At 52.7% G+C, this 24,056-nt stretch overlaps 4 protein-coding genes and 2 pseudogenes across 4 annotated transcripts; 1 reads left to right on the top strand and 5 right to left on the bottom strand.

Annotated features, from left to right (window-relative positions):
- Positions 1–849: 849 nt before the first annotated feature.
- On the bottom strand, positions 850–2,238 carry SAPIO_CDS1608 (annotated as a pseudogene; the record flags this gene model as incomplete).
- A 1,170-nt stretch (positions 2,239–3,408) lies between these two features.
- On the bottom strand, positions 3,409–5,141 carry SAPIO_CDS1607 (uncharacterized protein; the record flags this gene model as incomplete). The annotated part of the gene is made up of 3 exons (XM_016784839.1): positions 3,409–3,952; positions 4,016–4,249; positions 4,312–5,141. 3 exons carry the CDS (start codon positions 5,139–5,141, stop codon positions 3,409–3,411), a joined length of 1,608 nt encoding a protein of 535 aa, XP_016645596.1.
- A 1,121-nt stretch (positions 5,142–6,262) lies between these two features.
- On the bottom strand, positions 6,263–8,284 carry SAPIO_CDS1606 (annotated as a pseudogene; the record flags this gene model as incomplete).
- Positions 8,285–9,401: 1,117 nt separating this feature from the next.
- Positions 9,402–12,901, top strand: SAPIO_CDS1605 (uncharacterized protein; the record flags this gene model as incomplete). Its single annotated transcript, XM_016784838.1, has 3 exons — positions 9,402–9,448; positions 9,517–9,620; positions 9,678–12,901. The coding sequence occupies 3 exons, from the start codon at positions 9,402–9,404 to the stop codon at positions 12,899–12,901; spliced, it is 3,375 nt and encodes a 1,124-aa protein (XP_016645595.1).
- Positions 12,902–13,312: 411 nt separating this feature from the next.
- SAPIO_CDS1604 (uncharacterized protein) lies at positions 13,313–15,775 on the bottom strand (the record flags this gene model as incomplete). Its single annotated transcript, XM_016784837.1, has 9 exons — positions 13,313–13,414; positions 13,498–14,404; positions 14,472–14,535; positions 14,587–14,611; positions 14,686–15,285; positions 15,363–15,405; positions 15,466–15,530; positions 15,626–15,662; positions 15,768–15,775. 9 exons carry the CDS (start codon positions 15,773–15,775, stop codon positions 13,313–13,315), a joined length of 1,851 nt encoding a protein of 616 aa, XP_016645594.1.
- Positions 15,776–21,985: 6,210 nt separating this feature from the next.
- SAPIO_CDS1603 (uncharacterized protein) lies at positions 21,986–23,072 on the bottom strand (the record flags this gene model as incomplete). The annotated part of the gene is made up of 2 exons (XM_016784836.1): positions 21,986–22,587; positions 22,751–23,072. The coding sequence occupies 2 exons, from the start codon at positions 23,070–23,072 to the stop codon at positions 21,986–21,988; spliced, it is 924 nt and encodes a 307-aa protein (XP_016645593.1).
- Between the last annotated feature and the right edge of the window lie 984 nt (positions 23,073–24,056).

Below are 24,056 nucleotides of genomic sequence, written 5' to 3'. Positions count from 1 at the left end.
CTGCGTCGACGTGAGGCTAGTTTTTGGGCTTTCTGATGTTGGTGGAGTTCCCTTCTGTACTTGCACAACTCAGTCCATTAGGATAAGATCCTATGAGCACAACGTTTGATTGCGCGGGGAAATTCAGGTTGCTAGAGCCCCTCAGAAACGTGGATAAGAGGGCTTGCTACTTTTTGCAGCTTGCCTAGGCCTCTGGGGTGTCAGAGGGGGAAGAGAGTGCTAATCCTGATGTTGATGATCCAGACGGAGTGTAATTTCCCTTGCCTTCAGACTCGGTAGCTCTGCGGATTTGTCTAATGATAACTTGAATTTACATGGATAGAGCCTGACAGAACTTGATCTGCTCAAATTCGGACTGAGAGGAAAATTTCGCTTGACAGCCTCTCTATGTATCCCTCCAACCGCCAGGCTGTGAACATTTCGATTTTCGTAGCATTTTTCAGCTCCATGCCGTACAATTAAGACGAGAGCCCTATGATACCTGAGCTACTGCTGGCTCCAGACAGTTGACCCCCGTTACCATGTAGGCCGTAAGTACAGATGTTTGCCTAGCAACTCCTGATACTCGGCCGAGTGCCCCTCTTCTTCCTCGAATAGTCGATCTCAAACATACCCGTTTCAGCATAATATTTCTCCCACTCAGCTAACAACTCGTCCATAATTTTGACATCTGTACTCGAGAGGTCGTTGATTTCGCCCGGGTCCTGCGCTAGATCGTAGAGCTCCCATCTGCCTTGTCCCTTCGGTGGTGGAATCCAAACTGCCTTGTATTTTCCTCTACGTATGCCTCGCATGCCAAATAGCTCCCACCCAACGACGTTTGCGTGTTCATCATGAATGGCTGGCGTCTCACCGGTCATGTACGGAACCCCAAGATCGCCCTCGTGGAGTCACAACGTTGCGGTTTCGGAAGGTGTTCCCAGGGTGCGGTACGCCAGCGAGCTCCAGGCAGGTAGGCAGTATGTCCATAACCGTGGCGAACTCGTGGCTGATGGCTCCTCCGCTTGTCTTCATGAGCGGCGGGTAGCGCACAATGCAGGGGCAGCGGATGCCACCCTCAGTGGTATATCCCTTGAAATCTCGGCTAGGTGCTGTGGCAGCGAGCGCCCAGGAAGCGCCGTAAGAGACGAATGAGATGGCATTGCCAATGTTCTGAAGCGAATTATCATAGTGCTTCGAGATGATTTCTTTGAGGGTGGAGCTACCCATAATAGGGATGGCCTCGAGTAGCGTACCCTCAGCGCCATTATCCGACATGAAGACCACGAAGGTATTGTCGAGGTCACCACTGGCTTCGAGGTTATCGAGGACACGGCCAATGTTACGGTCCATCTCTTCAACCATGGCGCTGTATACCTCCATCTTCCGTACCGATATGGCCTTTTCGTCGTCGGACATAGCCTCCCACTCTTTCATGATTGTCTCTACTGGCGCAGCTGTGATGTCGGTGGGAACGAGGCCAAGCTTCTGCAGCTGCTTGAGCCTCTTCAACCTCAGTTCCTCCGGCCCAGCATTGTAGAGGCCCGTGTACTTTTCAATCACGGACCGCGGAGCCTGCAGCGGCCAATGCGGAGCGGTATATGCAAGGTACCCAAAAAACGGCTTCCCTTTCTCGGTCTCCGTCCGGGACTCGAGGTACCCAAGGAACTTATCCGTAAAGTAGTTGGTCGAGTAGAAATCCGAGGGCAGCTCTGTTTCGCGATCCATGAACCGGCCGCCCTCCATCCAGAAGCCTTCGCCCGTCATAAATGACGGTGCCTGGACGCGGCCATTGATGCGCGTAAGCTGAGGCTCATAGTTGAAATGATTCCCGGCGCCGGGCAACAGGGAGGTGCTTTGGTTGAAGCCCCGCGCCGACGGTGACAGCTCGGCTTTCATCCCAAGGTGCCATTTGCCCGCCGTGATTGTATGGTATCCAGCATCCTGGAGAATCTCCGGCAGCGCCGCGACGCGGAAGTTCAGATAGCCTTCGTAACCTGGACGGTTCTTAAAGACTTCGTCCTCAAAGGACATCATGTGCTCGGCCATCTGGCCGAGGCCGGCGATGTGGTTGTCGGTTCCCGACATCAGCATGGCACGAGTGGGAGAACATGACGGCGCCGTGTGGAAATCGGTCAAACGCAATCCAGAAGAGGCAAGCCTCGCCAGGGAAGGCGTGTGGATATCTGATCCATAAGGGGATGTGTCGCTGAACCCGAGGTCATCAGCCACGATGATCAAAATATTCGGTCGTTTCATTTTCGTTAGGAGGTGAGAAATTCGCCAGATACGTATTATTGACTCGCTTCCTGTATATGGCTTGGATCGACTCTACTCGGACTGATGCTTTGGAGGACTTTACAAGAGAGACCAATATCTTTTATTTCCCAACAGCCTATCATATTCGGTATGGCGTACTAATGAGCATGAACTCTATGATATAAATGCTCTCCGGACGGCGGCAGTATGGGTAAACAGCGCTGACTTTCCCCCAGACGGACCCATACCAACAGACGACCATCTACGGTACGGGCTGTACGGTCAACGGGTGGCCATGTGAAAAGCTCGTTGCGCGCCTTGACGCCCTTCTGCTCACGACAAAGGCTTGCAAGGGAAAGCAGTGTTCTCGGCCGTGGGAGACTCTCCACTCAGATGGTTTGGTAAAGAACCTGAGGGACGCTATGAACCCGAAATATGACGCATTCTACGCGCTAGAGCAACCCAAAGTTACCTTCTCAGCCTGCAAGACTGGGTATCTGACGGATTATGAGGGTGCTATGAGTCCTGTATCGTACGGGGAAGCTTAGTATATCGACGCTTGGTGTTCAGAACAGGGAAGATCTAAATCCTAGTTCATTCCAATTTAAAAATCTCTGGAACTCTGCCGCATACGAACTTATCACCGTGAATGCTAATTTAATATATATAATAAACGTCGATTTGTTTGACTTCCACTTCGCTTCAATGAGTCCTAACTAGGTTTAGGGAACTTTAAATCTAGCCATTCCCGTTGGACTGTCCAGCAGATTCGACATACCGACTTCCCTGACTGCGACACCTTGTCAAGTGTAAACTCCATCCATTCAAGCCTACACATCACCTTCTATCAAAAATGGTGCAGGGTCTCTATCAATTGCCCTCATATCGGCGAGGCATTTCCGGTTAGCCTCAGATCTCCCCGCACCATTGGATGCGTCTGAATCCCGCCGTCCAGTTCAGCTTGCTGACTTTGACGTACACGGCAATCTTCCCCATCGCTATTCGTATTCGCGCCTCTAACACGTATGAGGAACGGACAGTGGGCATTTGGCGGTCCGACGGCAGGCTCGACGAAAGTAGCAGCAAATCGTACGTTATGGAGCACATCCGGAATCAGCTCACCTTCGATATCCTTGTCAGTCTTTGGGAAGATCTTGGAGAGTCTGGCGATCAGTCCTGCTTCAGGCCAACCTTGCCAACCTTTCGAAGGCCAAGCCCTCCAACGACAGCACAAGTAACCATCAGAGCAAACATCGTCCAGAAACTTGCCCGATATCCCTCCATCAGCGCGTTCACGTGACTCATACCGTCATGGTCCTTAGCCACGAGCGTAGAAACGACCTGCAAGATAGCCAAGCCAAACGCCTGGCCAAACTGCGACGTGGTATTAAACACGGCGCCGGCGACGGCCTGCTTATCCTCGGGGAACACGTCCGTGATGATGATGAGGCCAACGGTGAAGATGACGTCGCCAGAGATGGGCATGAGGAGCTGGGAGACGAAGGCGTTGGACCAGTAGGGCCAGTGAGGCTGGATGACGGCCATGAGCAAGGGGGCTCCTGCGGTGAGGACCGAAGTGGTGACGACGATCCAGTTGGCGGGGATTTTGTGGACGAAGAGGCCGGTTGTGAAGCAGAGGACAGTGCCGACTACGAGACTTGGGAGAATGCGGATGGCAGCTTGGAGGGCTGATAGTTGTTGGATCTCTTGGAAACTGCGAGAAGGGACTGTTAATAGCCAATCGCTTTCTGCTGAAACTTGCCCTCAGAGGACTTACTAGAGACTTGCAAACAGCTCAAGGGCGTTCAAAACGGCTAGCGACATGGCAATCGTGGCGCAAATGCTGGAAAAGCTCGAGTTCCTCCAGAACGAGTTGGGGATTAATGCCGGCTTACCCAGTCGCACTTGGCGATGGACCCAGATGATGAAAAGGGGTAGTGCCAGGAGTCCAAGGAATAAGAACACGAGCGTGTTTGCTTGTTTTATTCGATATATATCGGTACTCAAAGTTCTGCCGACAGTGAGGAATTAGTAAATTCGTAAGGAAGCAGGATTCAAAGGAGTCATTCTTACGCCAGGAAATACGAGAGCATCGCCATGAAAGCAGACGCAAGCCCCGCGCTGACCCAGTCAACCTTCGTTTTCATATCGTGGATCGCATTGTGCAAGCTCGTTACCCCAGTTTGGGGCAACACCCAGAAGCCCATTGTCGCCAACAGAAGTGTGATCGCGCCGTAGAGATACCATCCCGCTCGCCAACCGATAGTGTCCACCAAAGTGCCTCCCACAACAAGACCGAACGAGAAGCCCAAGGGCTGGCTCAGCCCAAGACAGGCAAAAGAGATGTTCCGGCCCCTTCCCTGGGGGATAGTTTTAGTGACGAGCGACACGGAGCTCGACAAATGCATCGCGAGTCCCACTCCAGCCAACGCCCTCAAAACGACGAAATCTTCACCTTTTTGGACGAATCCACAGCCAATCATGAAAGCGCCATTGGTGATGCATCCCAGGAGATTCACCGCCTTGGGGCCCAAAACATCAGCCACGGCGCCCGCGAGCAAAAGCGTCGAAGCCGTAGCCAATCCGGAGACGGAGGCGGGCCAGAAAGCGAGAGTCGGCGGCAGGTTTAGTTCCCGGGTCATCCGGGGAAGAGCGATAATGACGAGGCCGTTTCCGGAGCTGTTGGCGAAGTTGACGCCGGAGAGCAGGAACGTCACGAGAGATTTTCGCAGGCGCCGGGCGCGCCGGGCAACGAGGGAGGTCACATCATTATCGTCATTTGCGGCGTCGGAGGATGAAGAGGAGGGAACTTCATGCCGCGGTGCGCTGAGTTGAGAGATGGTCTCGAGAGACGGATAGGCGATTGGTTCTAGGACCAAAGTCTCGGTTTGTGTCCGAGTCATTTTACTCTCTCTTTTTTTTCCAATCTTTTTCCCAATTTTTCTTGATTATTTTTTTTTCTGTTTTTTTTCTTCCCTCCTCGCGGCTGCGTGATGATGGTTTGATTTTGACCTCAAAAAATTGCTTCGCAGCCGATGACGGCGGAAGAGCGGAAGGGTGAGGCCGCATCGCATCGGCTTCAAATCTGTCAAATCCGCATCAAGTCAAGCGAAGGCGGTGTGTGACTTGTGGGTTTGTGGAGACTTGGCAAGGAATACGCCCTTCGAGTCATTCAAGTCTCGGCGTCCTCCCCGGAAAAGAAGCAGTTATTATTTCGTAATATTATAACCTTCCTATTCGATCGTTGACTAGTTCAATGTTACAGTGCAGCACCCAATCTATCGTCCCGGGGATCGGGGCCGGCTCTCCTCGGACATATTGGGTCCTCCTCTGTTGATCGGTGAACCAATCAGAAAGATAGTCTCCTTGAAAAATCTCTTCCTAATTCTGCTTAACCGCATCACACCATCCGGGCTTCTCAGCTCCAGTGCCACCCTGCACCCGGGCCCTGTGAATCACATTGCTGTCAAATTCGTATCCTTTCGTGACTAACCCCAACACACCGGGTCGACTGCAGCGCTGGGTTGCGGCATAGAGTCCGAGTCCGGGAGCATCCTGCCCCTCCACCCACTCCTTGCTGTCCTTCGAGGCATGCCACGAAGACTCCCTATGATTCGCTCCCTTCACCTCCAAGTAAATTTCGTACGCCACCATAATGAGATCCCGAGGGGATGGTGTGTTATCCCATACCCAGAGTGAAATAAGCAAACGAGATTTGGCGAGAAGAATGGCAACCCACCCGGAGCCATGCATCCTGGAAGGACTCACTACATCAACCGTCGCGATACTTGATTCCCAACGTGCGTGGCCGATTGGCATAGTATGCGCCACAATCCGATTATCTCCTTCGCTATGTTTGAACTCCAGTAACGTCTCGTCGGCAACGCGAGGGAAACTCCGCGCCGAAGCATTTGCTGGCTGACCTTGGCCTCTACGTCCATGGAAAAAGGCCACGGCTTTACCGGTTGCATTAAGCAATTGTTAGAGCGTCAAACCGAACTCGGCAATGCTCCTCCAGTAGCCGTTACTTTTCATCGCTGGGCATGTTTTCCAGGTACTCGACGTCGGCAACCTCTCCGGCGCCCATCTCACCGATTTTCCGCAAAAGGCCCTCTATCCTGGGGTCCTTGTCAAGCCGTTCCCCCCCGGAAGAGATGAACCAGTGCTGATATTGACAATTCGGTGCCGCAGCCAGAACCAGACGGAGGCCCTCCGGCAGGGGACCCAGGATGGCTTGGGACTGCATCAGGCTGTGGCAATAGCAGTCGCCGAGAAGACGGTACCGGCTATCGCCGAGTGGCCGAAAGAGGAGAGGGCTTGTGCAGCCAAGCACGGTAAAGACCTGGTCTCCGACAGCGACGGCAGGGGGAGCGAGGCCAATGTATCCTTCCGCGCTTCTGAAGAACACCCTGTCGCCGCATGTCTGCAGAAAGGTGTTATACAGGAGGCGGCTTTCCCTAGCAAAAGCCTCAGAATCGGTACTTTCCTCCCCGCCAAAGACCCGCGCCCATGCGCCTTGGATCTGTCCGAAAAGACCCGGGAGGGCCTGCGAGCCGATCAAATGGAGAGACTCGTCATGGCCCTGCAAACCTTCCTCGCGATATAAGCGGTTGGATGCCAAAGTGGTGCAGTATGCCTCGACGAGAGTCTCATCCCCGTCTCGGTACCGGCCAGATCGAAAGTTGGCCGGAAAGAAATCAAGGATCTCGGACATGTCCGACTGGAAGATGTTGATGGACATTGTAACGGTGGCTGCATGGACCGCCAGGACGTCAAGCGTCCCAAGAGCCAGGTCAACCTTGAACGGCGGGTTACAGTGGATGTGATACCACATCTCCAAACCGTGGTTCTCGATTTCCATACACGATGGAGCTGTTGACAGGTCGAGAACCCAGCTGGGTAGGTCCAGCTCGGAGGCAGTATCGCTCACGCTGCAGAACCGAAGCATGTCAAGGGTGCCGCTGGCGAGGGACGTGCATGTGGCTTCCATATATACCTGCCTCGTAGTCTTCTCGTAGTCGGGAACAATGACTTTTCCATTCTCGAACGGCCATAGAAGACTCAAAATCCCATAGAGCCTGTCCCTGCTATCGGCGCATTGCGCGCGGTTTATATAGCGCCTCAGCTCCCCGAAGTGTTTCTTGATTCCCGAGACGGCAAGCTGCGACAAGATCTCCATGGCCCAAGATGAAAACTCGATTCTTCTTTCCTGGTCCACCGGCAAGATAGTCGCTTTTATAGCTACCATGAAGATCGCGTCCCTGAGAGGCAGCCACGGCATGGTCTCATTCCCGCAGAGGACGACGGACGCCGCGCTAGCAAGACCTATTTCTTGACGGACCCATACTCGCTCGAACCAGGGCCGAGAGAGGAGGGAAACGACTGCCTCCGCCTCCTGGCTGCTTAACGGGCACCATTCACTACGGTGAATTTGCTCCCCCGAGATTTCCGATTCGGGCTTCGGCCTCACGGTGCACGGAGTGCCGGAAGAGGTGATCTGCTCAGAGAGTCGGCGCAAGACGCGGAAAGCTGCGCCGCTCGTCTCGTCGGCTGGCCCCAGCCAAACCACGACACGGGCGGCGAGCCTGAAGATGCGACCCATAATATCTACTTGGCTGCTTCTCTCAGCAAGATTGCTCTGGTCGATGCAGATGGCGTCGATCCACATCCGCCTGGAACGCTCTTGGTAACGAAGATGCCGGAGTGCCTCTTCTAGATTTAGAGTCACATCGAGCCGGCAGGACGTAGGCTTACCGTCCGCCCCCGGGGAAATAATTTGGATGGAGCGCCGCAAGTCAGGGTTTCCCCATACGTACGACAGAGCCTCGTAGTCTGGCGGGCATGTGTCGACCAGAGCGGACTCCACCAGTTCGATAGAAACCGGATCACCGAAGGACCCCGATTTGATTGAAAGGAGACGAAACGTACCGGATCCGTCTTCACTCCCAGGTGTTTTCTGTCTCAAGGGCTTATACTGATATGAATTCGGTGTGTCTTGAGACTTGTCGGGCGCTGCCGCCGTCTGGATGCGTTGGCTCCCCGCCATGTCGACGATTTTCGCAAGCTGTACACCGTACAAAGGTGGATGGCTAGTAGGAGGAGTAGTTCTGCAAATTTGGGCGTGGGAATGACTTGAGCTTGATGCTGCTCAATCTTACGGCCCTGAAATACCTGAAGATGACGCGTGCGGCTGAGACGCATCACATGCGGGGGGGTATGAGATAGACGACACCTTATTAGCTACTTTGAGAGAGAACACGCAACCAAGTAACACCAGCATGTCCATGTTCCTTTCAGCAGGATGTCGTAGGGTTCAACGCGAAGTGAACGACGCGCATGTGCTATGTGAGTCAGAAGCTTACCAGCTGGTTGGACACTTCACGCACTTAAGACGCCGGTTGAGTTGAAAGTTGCGAGAGAAGGAAACGATACCTCAGTTTCCCGCGAGATATAATAATATGTAATAGAAAAAACTAGGAGAATTCTGTTTGAATATTGCCTTTAAATCAATACGTTAACCCCTTGACAAGCAGCCCTTCAGACGAGGCTCGTTCAGATCCAGTTTGGTACCAGAGAGCCACCTACATCCTTTTCCAGCTATCCCTTTTATCCCTTTATCACCGGAGTCTACCTTAGATAGGAAGATTTCCCTATCCCTCTTGGGTATTGGCTTCGTTATGACCTGGAGGACACTCAGCTTGTTGTCTATATGTGTGGGCTCAGATGTATGTACAATTCGTCGGCGGAGGAAGCTTCTCCCCGCGAGGTTCGGCGCATCTTGAATGCTCATGTAAATTGGTTTAATCGTATCTCACCCTTGTTGCCGAGAAATATCTCCACTTTGATAGCGCGGGGCTCAGCGTTACGTGGTCTATATCATCTCCAGGCAATAGTACGAAGTTGTTGTCCAACCAGACCGGACCTGTCTTCCCTTCCATCGATGAAAATAATGCTACCACGTGATTTGGAACCAGCAGGGATCGGGTCAGCTTCACATCATTCCTCCGATCACAAAGACCCCCAAACGATTGAAACGAGGAGGCCTCTGGTACTGGTGACGGTCAGGAGTGCCTTGGAGAAATATTCTTTGTCTGGATACAGAAGCCTCGGGTTAAATTCCCCAGTCCTTTCCTGGCAGTTGCATATTGAAGATAACGAGCAGGATGCAGCACGGGTCTTCTCTGGCGGACGGCATCACTGAGGCGCCAAGGTGAGCCAACACACTTGCTCCCAGTAGCCGCAACGCCGGGCCTTTTGCTAACTCGAACCCGAATCTAGTCCCCGGCCAGGCTCGCCTCGAGATAGCTACTGGACCATCGTCGACGTGGCAGAATCAGATTTTAGTACCGATGATGATTGCAGCGTCGTCGAAATATCGAGAGGTACTTGAAACCGCCAACATCCACATCGTTTTCAAACCTAGACTAAACCCAAGCCAGCCTCCAGCCCTCTCGCGATCGAGTTCAACAAGATCAGCGTCGGTGAGCCTTTCGGAGTCCAGATCGATTGGCCTACGCGTCTCCCTTGGTTTCAGTTTCAAGACAAGTATTTTACCGGTGAGAATCTTTTCTTTCGGTCCCTGTTCTCGCGTTCTATTATTGAGAGATATCCAGATGCATTCAAGAAGGCGGTCAAGGTACACGCCTCGAGGGCGGGGGACCTAGGCTACTCAGCCCACAGCGGAATCATGACACTGGGTGCCAGAAATATGCAGTTGCTTGCGACACCGCAGGCCGCCGGCCGAGTGGCAATGGAATTGAGCAAGTACATGCCTGAGCGCCGCGAGGGCGATAACCTCGCCATAGTCCAGACCCTCGTGCGCGGCGATAGCACAGAAGCGAGGCAGAAGGAAATTGAGAATTTCGTATATCAGCTCTCCAACAATCTTATCGAAGACGAAGACGAGGAGTTCATGGACGACTTCGGCAAGTACACCAAGATCATCAACATGTTCCGGGCTATCGACCTGCCCATGAGCGTATGGAAGGACTACTTTAAAAAAACTCTCCAGGAGCCGACCGGTCGAGCCTTTGTCGACAACCTGTACGAGGCCGCGCTCAATACTATATCCCTTGACATCTTGGAAGCCCTACTATGGCTAGGCGTTGATCCGAATAGGATCTTTAAAACCTGGATGACTGGTGAGCGCGAACGGCCCGTGCAACTCGCCGTGGACTGCCGCGTCAAAAACCTAGATATGCTCCAGCTCTTCATCCGTTTCGACGCGGACGTGAACTTACTCACAGACGAGGATGAAAGATTCCCCTTGCATCGGGCGGCGAGAGAGTGCAGTGTCGAGCACGTCAGAGCGATCGTGGAAGCGGGCGCCGATATCAGGGCGGAGACGTACGACAGCGAGTTGATAATCTCCGTTCTCGACTGTGCAACTGAAGCGGACAGGAGGTTGGATGACTATACGGACGAGGAGTGGAAAGAGAAATTCGGCGAAGAGGAGCGGCCCGGAGTCGCCACGGTGAAGTATCTCCTCTCGCTATTCGACCCGACGATAGACGCCGACCTAATCCAGGCTGGGCTCGTCTCGGCGGCTGCCTCCCGCAGGAGAGACATGATACCGCTCTTCATCGAGGCCGGTGCAAACGTCAACGCCCGGTCGACCAAGGGACTCACACCTCTCCTCGCAGCCGTCATCCGCAGCTACCAAGACAACGCCCTCCAAACGGCCACGATGCTCATGGATCTAGGCGCGGACCCAAACCAGGGTCTAGTCATCCGGTCCCGGTCGGGTTCCACCGTATTCCTCCCCATACATGCAGCAGCGGCTCGCGGCGATGAGAAAATGGTCAATCTCCTCATCCAGCGCGGCGCAAACGTCAACGCTCGGGTCCGTTTAAAGTACGAAAAAGACGCGTGGCTCGTAGGCTCCCATTTCACCTCGTGGAAACAACGCCAATCCGATCTTTTGATGAACCTGGCACGCTGCGACACGCCGCTCCGCCTCGCTCTGTTTCGGGATAAGCGGGGCGAGTGGGAACATAATCCCAAGCAGCCCGGAGCAGCCCTGGCACTGATGCGGGCCGGCGCATCTCTGCGCGGCGGGGAGTTCCCCAGGGCTGGTTGCTTCGATTCGGTCGAGCTCCTCCGCGAACTCATCTCCCGCGGCGCCGATGCCAATGAGATGGACTGGACGCGTCGCACGGCTCTGACGAACAGTCTCGAATGCGGGAATTTTGGTACGGTCCGCTATCTCCTCGAAGTAGCCGGCACGAGGCTTCAAGGCGGGGAGCTGACCAAGGCTGCTAGGGGTGGTAGCCGTGAGGCTGTGGAACTGCTCCTCAAGCACGGGGCCTCTCTGGATTCGGGACAAAGGTCGGAGGAGTCGCTAATAGAAGCAGCGGCGACGAGTAAAAACTGGGACCTACTCTCGTGGATCATGGAGAGGAAAGGTGAGAAGGACAACAGCTACTACAGTTCGTCTGCGCTCTGTACGGCCATTTGCGCCGGTCTCGGTAGCGATGCGAACTGGGAACGGCACTTCGACATGCTACTTCGACGAAGACCGCTAGGACGTCCCGTCTGCGTTGCGGAAGCCACAGCGCTTGGGTGCGCGGCTATAAAGGGCCAGAAACAAATCGTCGCACGCCTCCTCCGGCTCGGGCGTCCACCGGCGTGCGTACTACCCTTAAGCGGGGAAAGAGCGATACACATCCTCGCAAACGGACACCACGGTACTCTCGTTCGGGAATACGACAGGCCGTTTTTGCCCAGGGGGGCGTCTAACCTGCGATGTTCGGTGCTTGTTCCGGCCCTCGCCTCGGACAAATCATCCTGTGCTGGCATGCTCCTGCGGTCGGGTTGCAGACCGGATCGGTTCGCCCTCCTCGTCGCGGTGGAGAATGCGCATATCCAGGATTGGCAGAAGGAGGAAATGGACGACGAGGAGGTTGAAGAACTCGTCGCGGATACCCTCGCCATGATCCGGCGGCTCACGAGGATGATGTCCCTGGAAGACGTCACCTACGCCGCCGACAAACTCCTGTACACGCCACTCCAGGGCGCCGCGCGCTTCAAGCGCCTAGACGTCGTCCGGCACCTCGTCAGCCTCGGCGTCGACGTCAACGTCGCCGCGCCACCGTGCCGCAACCCCTTAGAAGCCGACGATGAGTGGGAGCCACTGATGCCGCGCACCGCGCTACAGGCGGCCGTCGAGCACGGCGACATAGAAATGATCGACCTGCTCCTCTCGGCGGGGGCGGACGTTAACGGCCCTCCTGCGCGCTCATCAGGGGCTACGGCGCTGCAGCTTGCGGCGGGGACGGGGCAGATTGGCACTGCGCGAAGGCTCATGAGCTTAGGTGCGGACATCAACGCCCCCGGTGCTGAGGTGCATGGGAGGACGGCGTTGGAGGCGGCGGCGGAACAGGGCAGGTTGGATATGGTGCAATTTTTGCTGGAGTCCGGAGCGAAGGTTACTGGGGAGTATAAGAGGGTGTATTATCGCTCAGTGAGGTTCGCGAGGAGGAATGGGTATGGGGCTGTGGAAAGGTTGATTCGGGAATGGAAGTGGGAGAGGGAGCAGGAGGAAGGGCTAGCGGTTGCCGATGATGGGTCGACGTCTTCAGATATGTTTGATTCCAGTGAAGAGGAGAGCGAGGAAGACAGCGAAGAGGAGAGCGAGGAAGACAACGAAGAGGCCAGCGAGTGAAATTTATTTCAAATAAACGCAATTCGAGAATAATCGATGGACCTTGCTCGTGAAAAGAGTACCAAGACGAACAACGTAGGTCTGTGTTGGTGATTCAGGAACCCCACTCACTACAGGGGGACGGTCTCATCTTGCTGAATGCTGCTCTGGAGGCCTGCGGTACACGCTCGACTTACTTTCCAGAACTCGGGATCCGGTCTCCAAGTACAGGGCCGCGCGCTTCATCGGGGTGTCCTTAAATTGCCCTATCTTTCTGCATAACGGGACTTGTCCTTTAATGCCATTTATCAATTGAAAGTATAATTAATGTACTTTTGCCCCTCTCGTGAAATCTATATTAAAACAACATTGAAAGCAAGATGCATATGCTTTTCTTCAACTTTGGATTTTTTTTTTCTTCGTTGTCTTCTATTACATACCGTTTGCCTTCTCCTCCAAAACGGAGATGAAATTAGGCGTTCCTTGAGGAGCGGCGGACTTCAGGTTAAGGGTGATGGGTTGGGTCGTGATCAACTGCAAATTAGGCGAGATCATCGGTTAGCCAGAAAGTCTTGAATTACTCCCTTTAATAACGATCCATGGGGGACGAGACTTACGTTGCTTGCCGCGCTCAGCAGGGCGATGAGCGAGCTCTGCACCACGTCCTCGTGGATACCGACACCCCACACCGTCTTCTTGCTGCCCGCAGGCTTGCACTCGATATACGAGGCGGCCTTGACGCCTCGACCCTCGCCGATGGCGTGCTCCTTGTAGTCATTCACGTCAAGGTCGAGGTTGATCTCCTTGAGGGCGGCCACCATGCTAGAAATGGGACCATTCCCACGACCACGCAGCTTCACTTCTTTACCGTCCACGAGGATAACACCGTCAAAGATCCGTATCAGGTCTTTCGTGTCTTGGGTCTTACCTGTCGTAGGCAGGGGAGACTGCGAGCGGTCGGGGGTGATGCTGTAATCAACGAGGCTAAAGTGGGGGTTCTCGCCCAGGAAATACGTCGTCTCAAAGAGGTCGGTAATCTCGGTGGCCAGCAGCTCTCGTCCGAGCTCTTCGGCACGGTTCTGGACGACGGCGGAGAAGGCGACCTGCAGGCCGCGGGGGAGATCGAGCTCCATCTTCGATTGCAGAATGAAGGCGCTTCCGCCCTTTCCCGACTGCGAGTTGACGCGGATGATGGCTTCGTAGTTGCGGCCGATATCCTGGGGGTCCAGCGGCAGGTAGGGCATGCCGTTCCATGGGTCGTTCCACGGGTCCTCGCTGGTAAGGCCCAGGCGCTTGCGGTTCTGGAAGCCCTTCTTGATTGCGTCTTGGTGGCTGCCCGAAAACGCGGCGCATACGAGACTGCCCCCGTAGGGAGCACGCTGGTGGACGGGGATCTTGGTGCAGGATTCGACCATGTCGATGACTGAGTTCAGATCGGAGAAATCGATATTGGGGCTCACACCTTGCGTGTAAAGGTTCAGAGCCAAGGTGACGAGATCGACATTACCCGTCCTCTCGCCGTTGCTGTGGGAAGGTCTAATCAGTATTGTCCCATGAATCGCATAACAAAGACGAGGAAGAGGATACGAACCCAAACAGACAGCCCTCTACACGGTCAGCTCCGGCCATCTGGGCGAGTTCTGCTGCAGCAACACCTATATCACGTCAGTAGCCGCATCGCAGCGCCGGAATTGGACAACACCCACTAGTTCCACGATCGTTGTGAGGATGCTGGAGGAAAAAAATCGTTAGCATGGTCCTGACACCAGTATGAGAGACACGGGGCGGGAAGGGGTATAACATACCAGAGACACGCATACGTTCTCCCTGTCACCGATGTTGTTACAAAAGGATTCTATCAAGTCGGCATAGATGTTGGGTGTCGCCAGCTCAACAGTAGCGGGCAGGTTGAAGATGATTTGGTCACCGGCCTCGGCATTAGGGCCCCACGCATCCTTTACAGCGCGGCATACCCTGACGGCATAGTCGGGATTTGTGTCGGAGAAGCACTCGGGCGAGAATTCGAACAGCCATCGAGTGTCTGAAGCCTCGGGGTTATCCTTCGTCAGGGATCTGACGAGCTTGGTGCATTCCACGGCGAGCTCCAGGGTCTGCTCTTCGGAGTAGCCGAAGACGACTTGGCGGAAGCACTCGCTCGTGGCGAGGTAGATATGGATGATGGCGTTCTTCGCGCCGCGCACCGCCTCGACGGTCCTCCGGATGAGATCGGGGCGGCAGGGGGAAAGGACTTGGAGGAATACGTCGCCGGGTACGGCCCCGGGGGTTTCGATCAGGCGGCGGGTGAAGTTGAAGTCGGTCTGGGACGCGGAGGGGAAGGAGACCTCGATCTCCTTGTAGCCGAGGTCGCACAACATCTTGAAGTAGCGCCATTTCTCCTCGCCGCTCTGTTTGTTGACCGTATAGGTCAGTACTGGAAAGCTCACGCAAGAAGGTCAGGGGGCGAGGGGGTGAAGAGACGTACCATTGGATCAGGCAGACTCTGGTTGCCATCGCGGAGACAAGAGCTACGAGGATGTTAGCAACGCTTCATGTGCTACAAGCTGAGATTGGATTGTGGAACATACGAGAGCCAGCGAGGGGCCTTGTCAATGGTCTTGTTGGGCCATTGCCGGTTGGGCAAATGCGGTCCCTACCCGAGTCAGCTTAAAAGACCAATTGAGAAGAAAAAAAAAAAAAAAAAAAAAAAAAAAAAAAAAGCCGAGGGCATCGAGGCGCGAAGCTCACCTTGAAGGGCTTGTACTTCTTTGACGGTTCCTTGAGCCTGTAGAGAAGGGTCGAGAAGGTTAGTGCCGTGTGAGTCAAAATAGCCAATTGACCAGAGCAGTTGTTCGCTGGCAGCTTAAAGCTCCAGCAACATTGAACCTACATTGGCATCCTGGCGGCGGGGGGGACGTTGTCCGATGTCTGGGAACGGTTGGTGCGGGGTGTTTCGTGGATGAGGATTGGGAAGAGCAAGGTCAATTGCAAGACCAGGAAGCAAGGACGGGTACTTTCTAATTGCCACGAGCAATTCCTTTGAAGAAGATGAAGGAGAGAAAGAAGCACGAAGTTAGGATAGAAATACGCAGCCGAATCGGAGAAGAAGTAGAAAACCTTTCGAATAAGTTGAGTCACAGAACCGAGCAGAAAGCGGGGTCTAGACTATGACTACTTTTTTAGAAGTTGGAGAAGCTGCCAAAAGTTAAGTCACGGACATCAGAGCCGAGTCAAGGTACAAGTACAATTGAGTTGTACTTCGTGGAGGGGCAAAAAGTTTTGCAAAGATTTTTCGATCCGATCAGACTTGGATCAATTGATCAAATCGGAGTCGGCGACCCACTCCGACCCACACACTAAAAACGGCATCCGTACTGTGTACGGAGTACTTCGTACATAGACATTTGCCCGCCGTTTACCAGTCTTAGGTCAGCTTATTACTTCATTTTCTCTTTTCCTTTTTTTAACGAGAAGAAAATGCTAATTGTCGGGGCATGTTCCAAGCGTCCGGGGCGGAAGAGCCCCGCTTCGGAGTGCCCAAGGATGCCGCAAGAAATAAACGTCGGGGCGCCCTGGTTCAGGTAAGTTTCCAACCGGGGTGGTGTCGGAGTCTCGGAGAGGTCGATGGATTTAGGGCAGACGAATGACGTATGGCAGGGGTCTTGGCTCAATAGAAGCGTCGCCACGACTCACTCTTGCAGAACGGAGCAGCGATCGGGCCCCAATTGATCGTCAGTATGGGAGACTAACCCGACGCTGGCCGATGTCTCGTGAGAGACTGAGAGAAGGGAGAGAAAATAAACTAACCAAGCTTGCAACCCCTTCCACAATGTAGCCAAAGAAGAGAGACAGAAGAAAAGGAAAACAAGTAGAATTATTATAGCATCGTGAATTACGATGCGTTCAACCATCCTAATATGATAGCTGCGGATAATTAAGATAATATAAATGTAAAAGTGACGAGGTGGGTTGAAGGGAGCTATGGCCTCGCAGCACAATGAACCTCTTCACGGTGCTCTTGTCCGAGTTTCTCTTCACAGTTCTATATCATCTCTCTTGGAGACACCTACCCCAAATATCTTGGAGACGACACCAACTCGGTACGGAGGTAGGATGTGGGGCACGCGTAGCCTAAACTACGGCATCACCCAGGTTTGGGATGTGGCGTGGGCATGGACGCCCAACTTGCACGAGAACATCAAATGTATCATGGACACACTTCAAAGTCCCTCCCGAAGCGAGACCTCTTGCCAAGTGGTGACAGGAGCCGCACAACCACTCAAAACCAGGCCGGCCACGCCAGAGTAAATAATTGGCCCCGGGTTTATGTAAACTGGTGTTACATTTCAAGCTGCAGGCTTGGCCCGCCATCAGTGGAATCCAGCTCCATGAACACACAGCCGAGGCGGACCATTGTGGATAGAAGCCGAGACTTTGCGGCTCTTGTGGACTTGTAAATTCGGGCCACGGTGATATCAGTCCCGCGAGGATCGTATAATAAATGTTGTTGTGAAGCTGCCACTCCATCAACCTCGAGAAGGAGACACGAGAGAGAGAAGTAGCAGGATTGAAAGGAATATAAAACTGAAAGCCAAAGAGTTCAAATGGTAAATATACATTTGAGATCTCCATTACCGTGCCGAGCTCTCCAACCATCATAACTTTATCCTGCTCCGTAATAGGCAGCACGAAACGAAACGGCATTCTGGGAAGTACCTAGACAGTAGTGCCTGTAGCGACCGCATCCGGGATGAACAGTTTTACTCTCTCAAACTTCAAGATCCATTTAGCAAGGAAGGAGCCGCCCAACATCCACCCTCTAATAAGGAAAGAGCCCCATCAAGGAAGGAGCCACAGCAACTCCAGCAAAACAAAAGCCCCAAGTTAACTCTATAGGGATAAACAATTTGCAGGACCCCCAAGGAACCTGCCAGCAGGGCAGCTGGTTAATCCGCCCCCTCTTGGCAGCTGGTTGAAAGCGCTTGAGGTGTTCTCGGTTCGACCCCTGGTTGGACCAGAAGTAATAGGGTTTTCTCGGCAAGCTGGCGCCGGCAGGTTCCGGTATTTTTTTAATTTTTTTTTCTAGTATTATTGACTTTTCCTTTTCCCGTTTATTCTAATGCTAATCTTCTTTTTTTCTTCTTTTCTTTTCTCGTTTGCGTGCTGCCATATACGACAGCTTAATAGGAAAGGTAAGGAACGGGGAAATGTAGCCAAGTAGCGAGGAATTTAGACATCATTTCAAGGTAACCTCTCAATATAGCGAGAACGGCGCCCTTCCCATTAGTACCAGTCCGTAATCTCTTTCGTGTCCTTATAGGCTGCACCAACATATTTCCATCTTGATTAACTTCAGTCAGGCCATTTCATGACGCGGGATGCCGTCTGCCTCGTGTTGTACAGGGTCCTTAGGCTTAACCTCTCTGCCTTCCACTTCAGGTGTCTCCGTGATAATAGTATCCGGCGTAGACTGTGCGGCTCTCCGGCGATTCCGTCTCAGTATGAGAAAACACGCAATTCCGCCAATCACGAATGCCAGTGGTATCCCAATGCCCAACCCAATCTTGTACCCGATTTTGCCCTTAGAGCTTGAGGGCTCGGGTGAACTAAAAGATGAATCCTAGGAAAATCAGCATCATCGCAAATCGAGGTTGAGGCTGGAACGTAGCTACCGATGATGTGAAGGCGGGCGCGGAGCTGGAACTAGCAGAAGTTGCGGAGACTCCACTGGCGGCTGTGACCTCTACATATTTCGAGTTGAACCCAATTCCATCCCCCCAAGACCAGACCATGAAATGGATCGGCGTAAGCCTGAAACCCGGGTCATTCTCATTCAGTGGCCGTACTGTCCATACATACGACGTTGGTACTGGGGCGGGCGCGCGATCTGGCATGGAAATTGACAATTAGTTGAACCGAACATCTCTGAAGCTAACGAAGACAACAACCTATGAGAGTGAGGTTATAGACACCGCGATCCGGCGGGTCTCTTGGGCCCTGAAAGGCAATCAGCGAAAGTAGGCTGGTGCTGTTGGTTGCCCATTCTAAATTTATCGTCTCTCCAATCTCAAATGTTAGATGTGAGTCACCAACGATGGCATTGTCGGGTCCGGCCGTGGGAGGAAAGACAAAACCATTGCTCTGTGCAGATGTGAGGAGTGGGAAAGAGGACAAGCCAAGGATCAAGAAAGTGGGAAATGCCATAGTGTGGAAGACCATTCGCCTAAAAGGCCATACGTGGGCAGTCAGTGTGAGGAGAAAACCTTCTCGCCGAGTTTCGCATGGATTTAATATTATTTGTTTCGTAATATTGACCCTCTCCCGCCGCCCCAGCTGAAGGACAGGGCTCCCCATCGAGTATCGCGCATGTCAATAAAATGAAAAATACCAATGCGTTGGTCCAGAGACCCTGCTGGACTGCTACCCAAGCATGCCCAAAACGGACAAGTGTGACGAACTAGGATCAATATAAGCTTATCGTTGAAGGTGCTAATTTATCCGGCCGGTGGTAAGGAAAGTGGCTGGCCGACCTATTACCTGGCTGCCACTGGTCATAGCTGAGATAATACGAAGTAGGGCGGAACAGGAGCATGAGAATGAAACCCTCCAATTCTTAACTTAAAAAATCACTGACGACCGGCTTCAAAACCGCGAAATGAGTCCCCCGGTCCGGTCCTGGCGTCCGGTACTGCAAGTGGATCAGTGAATCGGTCAGTAATAGCCTGGCGTCCAGCGGAGACTTTCCAGCCCCGTGCGGAGAAGGAACGGTTGTTGAACTCAACTGAGTCGACTCGACGGCGTCCCAGCCTGGCCTGCGTAATTCGGCGGGACATCGAGAGAAGCACTCGGTTTGACCCGTGCTGCGTATTTAGCTTTGGCAAATGAGAACGAGGCTACCAAAGAGAGAAAAAAATTCTTAAAAAAAAACTCCGTGTCTAATTTGGTCTCACGCCATCATCACGAAGCATCATCTTCTTAAAGCACGTATGTTAGATGTTAGGTATTAGATATGCTTTACTGTATGTACCCTATCCAACTGACTTAAACTCCTTTCACCTTGGTCACTACATGTCTAAGTGTTTCGCGGTCTGGCCTCTTCAACAGCTGTCCTCAGGTCTTTTATTTCCCCACTCTGCTCTTCGAATTTCCCATAAGATTTTGGAACCTGTCAGTTAACTTTACAAAATTGTTCAGTTCCACGCCAATCGATCATGTTCGACTCACCTCGCCATCAGTGTTAGTAGAATGGTGGTAAAGTTCTGCTTTTGACTCTCCAGTTTCCCCAGCTTTGTCGCTGTATCTTTTTCATGGTACCACCATTTGATCCTAGCCCACATGGAAGGAGGTAAGTGGAAATTTGTCCCATCCTTATCACATTGGCCGAGTTTCTCCAGGTGTGCTCTGGCATCTCTGTGGGCGGCTATGAAAGCGCCGTAGGCATCGTGCACCAGGCCCGCCATGCTCTCCACAACAGGGTCTGACTGCGTCACCAGACCGACGAGATAGTTGTGAATGTGAGTTATATGCCCCCGTGTTTTAGCACGCGATTCGTATATATCCTGAGCTTCACCGTTTGCATTTCGCGTGATGGCAAGGAAAGTGGTAATCGAGAGAAACAAACTGGATGCCCGACACGTTGCTGGTGACGGAGAGCAGGCTATCGTCGCACGCGGAGCACGTCTCGGTGAGAACGCAATTCATTGCCTCGACTGAGGGTCATTTATTTGGGATTGAAATATCTGAAAACGAGTCGGTCGTTTCGGAGACGATCATAAAGTTGTGCCTCCGAAATGGACTGTTACAGGCTGATACACATGGGAGTGTGCGTCTTTCGTTTTTGTCACTCTCCACCTGATTGCGCGCCAATATTCGAGGAGAGGCTGCAGAGCTTTAACTTGTAGGTTAGCTCACAAATTAACACCTGAAAACGAACATTATTGGCTTGGTCTGGTTCTACATTCGCTCCGGGAGACTAGATTGGCGGCATCCAAGTCGTGGAGAGCGTCTCTTGGTGATGTCGTGACACGATTGCGATTTTTTTTTTTCTCTTCTTTTCTGGTGTTGGGCACGTCGGATTCTTGGAATCTAGACGATTTTTTCTATTCTTTCTTCTTTTAGAATTTCCTCAAGTTTCCATTGCCAAACTCTCCATTTCGTAGCTGCCCGTGTGGAACTCAACCATAATCGGTCCCATCATCATCCTCTGACATGTCCTCGCCCACATCCGGCCCCAGAGAGCCTCACCAGCTGCTGTCAAGGCATGAACAAAACGCTGCTGACCTTTCCAACCTCGGGCGAAGTACTGGCGACAATCAGGCCTACGACCATCTAGGAATGAAAGGTGAACTCGCAATTACTTTTCACAGGTCCCCTCAGGTTCCTGATGACCCCGTGAGCAGGCGTCAAGAGATTCACGAGCTGGGAGCCAACTCAACCGTTTCGTGTTCACTGCTTTTTGCGGAAATTGAAGGTGGCGAAGTAAAACGTATGCCGTGTGCCTAGAGTGTTCGTAGTATTAGACCCCCTCCTCCTCTTCTTTCTTGGTTCTCTCTTCTTTCATTTAGTGCTGGGTGTAGAGAGGTAACGGCTATCTTTGTAGCTATAGAAGCTGTTGCGATTTGCATCAGGGTACCATAGTCTTCTCGGTCAGCCTTCCGGGTAAAGATTCAGCTGGGGAACGTGAACGCGACCACCCTCGATAATTCGAGCCTCTTCAAAGGCCGGGAATATCTCATCATCTCAAGCAATGGAAAGACAAGTCAATAGGTAGATTTGGTGTTCCATGACCTTCACCCCAGTCGTGTGGTGAGGCAATTCGTGGCTCTTGCGCCTAAGGCCGGGTGGGTAGGAACTTTTGACAGGAGACCCGGCGTCGGCAACTTCTAGCATCCACTAGACACTCCGTTTTCGAACAACCTATACAGGATCCACGACGGTGACGACTTGGAGATCGAGATCACACGTAACGTCCTCTTCTAGGGCTATCGAGGCTCTCCGCCACCAGTACAGCCTAGCAGGCCAAGAATCCCCGTCAGTAACGTCCTGATTGTCACCAGAGCCTTTAGCGCGGGAACCGTACCTCTTAGGGACAACTCTGCTCTACCTGTTCTACTCCTCATCCTCCTCCTCCTCCTCCTCCTCCATCTCCGCTTTCGCACGCTTTCGGGGATGTAGGGGGCTCGCGATGTGTTCACCCCCGCCACCATATCTTCGCTGTAGTTCCAACCCCGAGACTTCCTCAACGCGGACGACTCCGTCGGATCCAAGTCGTCGTACCACACGACGCTGACCCACAGTGATGAAATCTTTGACGAATTGCAAGATCGCCCAAGCGAATCTAGCAAAATGTGTCTCTCGCGTGGTGGCACAGATATGTTGTACAGGGAGGTTGTGATAAAGGGTCTCCAACTCGGCGTTGGGATGCTGTCCGAGGTAGTGTACCACGAAAGTTCGACGTGCAAGCCCTCCCCCTTGAGGATTGCGTAGCCTCTTTGGAACAATAACAAAATCGCGATCGTCGTAACATCGATGTATGTCGGCTCGTAAGTGAATCCTGTTTCCCTCGAGGTTTAGAAAGGAGTAAAGCTGCATTCCCATTTTCTGGTACCATTCATGCTCCTCCTTGGGGACGATATGCGCCTTCTTAAGGGCGTAGTTATGGTTGGTAACTGCACATCGATCGCCGTCGGGGCTGACGGGACTTTGTATGACTGAGGGCCAGGACGTCGGTATTCTGCCATGGGGGAATTCCCACTCGCGGAAACACGGCACGACAGGGTACTTATATGAGGCTGCATGATGCCCGTTGGCAAAACGAAATGGTCAGTTCAAACAGTGGACTCTTGAATTGGGCCATGGACGTTTAGACTGTACCATCGTCGTTAAGCACAAAATAATACTCGTCTAGGGTGAGAATTGGCTCTTGGGCAACGGTGACTGGTCGTTCTCCTCTCTTGTCAATGCAAAGTTGGCCATTACCAATACTACCAGCGACAATTTGGCAGGCGGTTAGGGCAGTCTCGTGGTGCACGCCTTTCAATGCCCCAGGACCAGTAGGGTCAACACGGGGAAGAAAAAATAGACGATTCCATCGAGCCTGGTAACCAGGGTGAAGGAACTGGATGGTCTTTTGCGTGCTCGGAGGATTGGGAAGAGGCGCGGGGGCGGCAGGTCGAGCGACAGGAATAGTGGCCATCGTATCGGTTCGTTTCTCGGTATTTTGCTAGATTTGCGTCTTTCTTGTGCCGGGCTGGTGAAGAGGAAGAGATGCAAGGAGAGAAGTGGACGCGGCGGGATTCCTTACGAGATAAAATCGAGGTGAACTCTCGTATTTGTCAGCCTTGAGTGAAGAGAAGCGCTCTTTCCTTGATGATGTATGCATGTATGCCTCTGGCTCTCTCCTTCCGTCGATGTTGAATCTACGCTCTGGCACGGAAGAGAATGTAGACAATTTGCAGTTGCGTATATGTTTGAGCTAGATGGAACTATGCGCTGCCCGGTTGACGCAATCCGAGCGTACTGTAAATCTTCCCCGAAAGTATAAAAGCGCGCACGATATATAATCATATCAATACATTAATATGGCCATCTACTGTGTTTGATTTAGTTAGGTTAACCGGACTGTAGAACGTAACGAAAGGATCGGTCATATTCGACAACAGTTACCGAAGGACTCTGGTAGAGCCCATGCTGTCCACGGCGTATCACCTTTCTCTAGCACTAATCCTTCTCATATCGAGATTTCTTTTGTAAATTCTTCCGTGACAGTAGCTGATATCCGCCCGGAGGGAAGGATGAGCATCCAGCCTACTGCCCGCCGTCGTCGAAAGGAAGGGACAGAGTCGCCCGGGAACCATATCAGGACATGTTTGGTTTGGCGTTGTCTGGATTGTCGAAGAGCACTTTTAATAGTCCCCATACCATTACCTTTACAAAATATGACCTAGATCTATCACCGAAGTTGTCAGAGGTGACTCCTCAACGTTCCCCGGTTCGAGTCTAGATCGGGGCGTGGAGGGAAGAACTTGGAGGTTCAGGGAAGTAGGCTGTCCTAGACGAACTGCTCCGACTTTGGTCCTCATTTTCCTTCTTCTTCCCAAGTCTTCTCCTTCCTTTCTTTCGGCTTTTCCTCTAACACTTTAAAGCTAATTGAAAGAGTAGACCTGCCTCTAGCTGCCTC

The sequence above is a fragment of the Scedosporium apiospermum genome (genome assembly GCF_000732125.1).
Source record: "Scedosporium apiospermum strain IHEM 14462 chromosome Unknown SEQ_SAPIO_0066, whole genome shotgun sequence".
Taxonomy (NCBI): Eukaryota; Fungi; Ascomycota; class Sordariomycetes; order Microascales; family Microascaceae; genus Scedosporium; species Scedosporium apiospermum.
The sequence above is the reverse complement of the archived record's forward strand: the minus strand, read 5'-3'. Positions and strand labels throughout refer to the sequence as shown.